Source organism: Octodon degus, unplaced genomic scaffold (assembly GCF_000260255.1).
Source record: "Octodon degus isolate 3935 unplaced genomic scaffold, OctDeg1.0 scaffold00042, whole genome shotgun sequence".
In the NCBI taxonomy this organism is placed as follows: Eukaryota; Metazoa; Chordata; class Mammalia; order Rodentia; family Octodontidae; genus Octodon; species Octodon degus.
Window position 1 is genome coordinate 2,410,890 of NW_004524618.1, and position 5,817 is coordinate 2,416,706.

Sequence of the window (5,817 nt, forward strand, 5' to 3'; positions counted from 1 at the left end):
ATGTGGTGCTGGGGGATTGAACCGCGGTCCCTGATGCTTTGCCAAGCTTGTTCCAAGTAGGTGCTTTAGACCACTGAGCCATCTCTCCAGCCCCTGGCTTTTATATTAGATCCTATCTTTTTTGTTGTATTTTTGAGACAGAATCTCACAATGTAGCTCAGGCTAGCTTTGAACTCACTGTTTAGTACAGGCTGGTCTGGAATTCTGATGATCCTCCTGCCTCAGCCTTTTAGGTGAGGGGATTACAGGGGCGCACCACCACACCTGGTTAGGTCCTTCCCTCTTAATTGCAACTGTGCTTGAGTTGTGACCTCTGCCTGCTAAAGACCTGGGGATAGTATTCTAAATGACAGTTGGCAGAGAGGCACCTCAAGGTGGAGTGGAACCGAGAAGCTTCGAGAGAAGCCAGGGGTGTGGATAGATGTTTTCCAGGCACCTAGGTCTAATCTTTTCAGCAGGAAAAGTAGAGGAGAAACACCATTTTGCTTCATCTTTCACTCATTTTTTCGGCTGCGCTAGGGCCAGAGCCCAGAGCCTCATGCGGGCTAGGCCAGCACCATGCCTGTGAGTTGACCCCAGCTCCGACTTCTTTCTGGCCCAGGGCACAAACATCTACCTGAGGCTTTGCTGACATAGTAGGTGTAGAACTCCCAGGCAGCACGTGCACATGGTGGACGCCATGTAAGTGTTAGCAGGGTATTGCTGCCATTGTCATTATCATCTGAGTCCAGTTCCCTGGAGGCCACTAGCAAAAGTGGGCTCTAGCAGCCCTAGAGCAAGAGCTTCTGAGATAGCAGGCCTGCACAATGCTCCTCTCCTTCCCCACCCAGCCCTTTCCCAGCAGATGACTGAAGCCATCTAGCTTCTTGGTTTGTCAGGAGGTGGCCTGAGAACAGCCAGAGTAGCTCCCGTCTGGGGAGAGGTCCCTCTGCCCAGGCTGGACTGAACTCTCGTCTGGCATCTCACGTGGTGCTCACCACATCCTCTGAAGTGGGTCCCAAGGTTTTCCCTATCCTGCAGACAAGGAGAACTGAGGCTTGAGAAAGGTTAAGCATTGTGCTCAGGGTCACTTATACCTGAGGCAGTGTGGGCCCCCAGCCAGCTCCCCTAGCCTCTGCCCCAGGTCACTTCTGAGGTGCCACAGGAAGGTCAGAGGGCCAGGCTGCAGGGCGGCTTCCCAGACGATGGCCCTGGCCATGGCCCCTGGGATGTTGCACAGCCTGGAGGCTCTCAGCACCCCTTTTCAAATTGCAACTCTGATTTCTGTTTAGGGAACTCATCCAGGGCATCTCCGTGAAGGACAAGAATGACACAGAGGTCGGCCATTCCCGGGTGAGCAGAGGCCTCCTTTGAATAGCAGGAGAGAATTCCTCCTGAGACCTGTCTCCTTTCAGTGATCAAGTACCTGATTCCACACTCATTCCCCACCAGTGTTTCCCTACATTTCTGTTGAGAACACCCCTCTTCTGTCTTTTTTCACTGCTGGAGTTTGAGCCCAGGTGTTTATGCTAAGCTGTGTCCCCAGACCCTTGACTAGTTAGTCATTGTTGGCTGGTCGTTGTGTGGTGGTAGGCGTTATACCCAGGGCCTTAGTATTGAGCCACAACCCCAGCCCTGTTTTGAATTTATATTCTCACTGAGTCACAAAGTTGCCCAGGCTGGGCTCAACTTGTGATCCTCTTGCCTCAGCCTCCCAGAGTGCTAGGATTACAGGTGTGCACCACTAGGCTGCTTCTTTCCTTCTGTTCTGAAGGTCATGGGCTTGGCCCTCCTGTGCAGCATTGGTGTGTGCAGTGCGTCATTCCCAACACGTATTCCTTTCTGTCCTCAGAGAGCGGCAGCCATAGGCATCACCCAAGTGGTTATTTCCCGGATCACCATGGCAGCTCCTGGCATGAGTAAGATGGGGAAGTCCCCATCATGGGGACCCTGGAGCACTTGGGTGGGTGGTGGGGCCCCAAGCCTCCAGAGTCAGGCTTCTCCAGTGGGAGTGCATGAAGGCTGCAATCCCAGGTGAACTATACTATTTCCCAGATCAATTAATCAGAGATTTGAGGGAGAAAGTTATTTCTTTTCAACTAATACTCATTAAACAGCATTCCTTGATTTGCGGGAATAAGAGGCCCTGGAAGGTAGCAGTGGAGGGCATATGCTGCCGACTCTACTTTGCTTATTACAGAGAGAGATACAAATGTGTTTGTGTGATCCTTCAGATAGTTTTAATTTATAGGAGGTGGCCTTGGGCCTAGTGGCACAGGTGTGTACCCTGAGAGGTCTGTGAAGCCTGTTTCCCTGGGGGTGGTGGGCAGCAGCTGGGAGGGCTTTGCCCACGTAGTCTCCATTCTCAGTGACGAGTATTTTCTGGAGCCACTGGGGAAGGAGGGCACAGCACCTAGTGACTTCCTGGCAGCCAAAAGGCATCCTGGGAACCCCAGCCTCCCCTCAGCACCTCCCTGGTCTCTTCCAGTCTTGCTGCCGGTCATCATGGAGAGGCTGGAGAAACTGCACTTTATGAAGGTCAGTGCAGTGCCCTTCTCCATCCTTCCTGGGGCTCCCGACCCTCCCCTGCTGCTCTCACCATCACCTTCATCTCTTTAAGTAGAGGCCCATCCCTGTGGCCTCCTCCTGCCAAGAGCCGGGGTGCCCTTCCCTTGCTGCAGGGCCAGTGCTCTGGCCTCTGGCAGCCTGAGAAGCCTGGCCTTGGCAGGGCAAGCATGGGGTCCCCTCAGGGGCCCAAGTCCCACGTGGGTCTCTTACTTGTTTTTGTGCAGAAAGCCACGGTGCTGCATGCGCCGCTGCAGGTCGTGCTGTCTGGCTGTTTGTGAGTACAGGGCCTGGGTGGCCTGGGCTGGCTGGGGCTGGGCCCCACTCTCCACCTTCTTGTGTGGGCCACATCAGAGCCAAGTGCGCCCTCTCTTAGCTTTAAAAATGTCCACGCTCAGGGTACCTGGGGTACATCATAGTATCCTCCCCTGACCTCAAGCCTTGAGTGCTTTTAAAGGAGATAAGGGAGGGGAGGGGAGGCATAGCTTGGCCTGGGGCTGCCAAGCACCTGGTCAGACCTGGAAGGACCCCAGCCACCTTGGCGTCTGTAGGAGGCCGCCATGGGCCAGTGTGGCCTCATGTTCTGCTGGCCCTGGGCTCAGAGAGCTGTGCCTTCGCCTAATGCAGCTGAGGTGTAGCACCTGCCTGCCCGCTCCTCAAGCTCCCTGATTGCATCCTTGGCTTCCTCTGCTGGAACATAGGTGTGCAGTGGGGTGAAGGGTGGAGGGACACTGATTTTGTCCCCATGCTAGTGTGGGTCTCCTGGTGCTCAGTGAAGAAGGGTGAATGCAGAGGTGGGCGCTGGCTAGAAAGGCAGCCAGGTGTGGGCGTCTTCCCCTCCTTCTGGGGCTCTGGGATGGCATGTGGGGAGGCTGAAGGGACAGGTCCCTAATTAATGGCTTGATTTTTTTTCTTTCTTGCAGCCTTCTCTTCATGGTTCCAGTGGCATGTGGGCTCTTCCCGCAGACATGGTATTGCCTGTTTGTCACCTGCTTTGTTTCACTGACCTCACTGCCACTGCTTCCTGATCCTTGGCAGGCAGATGGGATGGCAGGGCAGCACCCTGGGTCCCTTTTGCCCTGGTAAATTGCAAACCAGTCAGATTGCCAAGGGGCAGAGAAGTTAGGAGTGAAGCTGCCCCTTCCTAGAGATTGCAGGGACACGCAGAGACTGTCCTGCTGGCAGGGCCATGAGGGAGGTCTTCCCTGGCTGGCCCCAGTCTTGAAATTGAGCCAGGTGGTTGTTTTGGCTCTTGTTCCTCAGAGCATAATGATGCAGAACTGTCCACTTCCCTCATGTATCCTAGAAGGCGTGGGTAGGGGCAAAGGGACAAGGGACGTCAGACTACCATGGGGCTGCTGGCACTAGGAATAAGGTGTGGCTCCGATATGTGCCAAGAAGGTGCTGTTGCCCCTCTGGCACACTGGTCATTTGTGTCCCAGCACCTTGCCCATCGTCTTATGGGGAAGATCAAAGTTTAGCCAAGAACTTACACTCAGAGAGAATGAAGCTGGCTGATGTGACAGGGAAGATGGTACAGAGGCCAGTAGCAATTCAGCAGGGAGGATCAGGAAGGCACTTGGAGGTGGCACCTGGGCTGGCCTCTGCTGTGGGGAGCTTGCGGCATAGTCCAGGTGGCACACTCGGAACCCTTTCTGTCCTCTGTTCAGTGAATTGCCGGTTTCTTGTCTGGAACCAGATCTCCAAGGCACTGTCAAGGCCAAAGACGGAGAATGTGCCCCTTATGTCTACTTTAACAAGGGCCTCTGAACGCCTCACGCTAGCGAGAACCAGCTGCCTAGATCCACTGCTCTGCACACCCGAGCTCACCTTCCTCTGCAGGCCGGCTGGACCGGGCACATTGCCTGTCATATTGATCAAGTAGTTCGTTTACTGGACTCCAGGGGGTAATCATGGAAAAGGGGACCAAAGACCATAGTCCTCTCTGCCTCCCCCTCACCATCTCCCCGGAAGCTGCTGCCTGTACAGGGAGGAGTGGCTGGTACCTGTTGGTGAGCAGGGTGTGAGCTATTCGAGCCATCATTTGGAAAACTGAGGCAACCTTTAGGACTCTGTTCCCTCAAGGACTGGGGAAGTGGCTGAGGGCAGGAAGAGTTCTGGTCCTCGCTCCTCCTTCCTTCCCGGCTGGGGAGCCTTTACCCTGCTGTGCTAGCCTGAATCCCAGGGCAGGGGAAGGCAGGCTGTCTCTGCCAGTGCTCTTCCCCATTGTGCCTGGTCAGAGAGCTACCTTGGGAGTGCTGCTGAATGTGTTTATTGAGCACCCAGGAGTTATTCGCGCTAAACAATGACACTGCACAAAGCAGCAGAGTCACATGGTGCTTTAGGTACTATCCATTGACACTGACTTTGTGCAGCCAGGACTCTGGAAGACTGCGGAGGATCATAAATTTGAGTCCAGCCTGAGCAATTTACTGAGACTATCTCATAATAAAAAAAGGCCAAGGCTATAGCTCAGTGCAACTGCCCTGGGTTCAATCCCTAGTACCGAGGGAAACAAAAATTATGCCTGGCTCCATCTGGTGGATCTTCTCCACATGATACAAACCCCGTCCCTCATTGCCTCATATCTGTTTGGAAAGAGAAATACCCTTCCATGAGTGAGAGGCTGTTAGCATTAACCATGTGGTTAAGGGGTGTAATCTGGCTCAGCCCTTTAGGCTAAGCACCAAAGAAAGACTGCTGTTTACTGTATAGGAGAGGTTGGATACCTCTAAGGGGAAACCAACGGGGACCAAAGGGCCTTAAGAGTACAGAGTGTGGCAGTCTGTTCCCTCCGGGCTGTGCTGACTCAGAATTGCTTGAAAGAGTATGAGGATCTGCAGCCTAGGTAATGAAGCCTGGATGGAGCACAGGATCTGGTCTTAACTTGACATGGCATGTCAGAGGATACCACTGCTAAGGGTTATGAGAAGAAAAGCCTCATGATGGAGCATAACCTGTCTAGCACTCTGGCAGGCTGAGGGAGGCAGGAGGATCGCAAGCTTGAGCCTAGCCTGGGCAACTTCGCTACTTAGGGAGACCCTCTTTCTTTTTTTCTTTTCTTTTCTTTTCTTTCTTTTTTTTTTTTTTGCGGAACCCGGGATTGAACTCAGGCCCTTGCACTTGCCAGGGAAGCACTTATTCCACTGAGCCATCTCCCCGGCCCCTTGGCCCTCTTTCAAAAGAAGATAAAAGAGTCTAGGAATATAGTTTAGTGCACCTAAGTGGCCCAGGCTGGGCTCTGTAGTAACTTATGATCCTCTTGCCTCAGTC

At 53.6% G+C, this 5,817-nt stretch overlaps 1 protein-coding gene across 2 annotated transcripts in view; it reads left to right on the top strand.

Moving 5' to 3' along the window:
* Sfxn2 (sideroflexin 2) overlaps positions 1-5,577 on the top strand; it is a 17,489-nt gene extending 11,912 nt beyond the window's left edge. For both annotated transcript variants that reach the window (XM_004631489.2, XM_023715623.1), the window contains exons 7-12: positions 1,272-1,332; positions 1,832-1,898; positions 2,468-2,517; positions 2,772-2,821; positions 3,468-3,515; positions 4,215-5,577. In XM_004631489.2, coding sequence (XP_004631546.1) covers positions 1,272-1,332; positions 1,832-1,898; positions 2,468-2,517; positions 2,772-2,821; positions 3,468-3,515; positions 4,215-4,314 — 376 coding nt within the window. In that variant the 3' untranslated portion in view covers positions 4,315-5,577. The remainder of the gene's footprint in view (positions 1-1,271; positions 1,333-1,831; positions 1,899-2,467; positions 2,518-2,771; positions 2,822-3,467; positions 3,516-4,214) is intronic.
* The last annotated feature ends 240 nt before the right edge of the window (positions 5,578-5,817 follow it).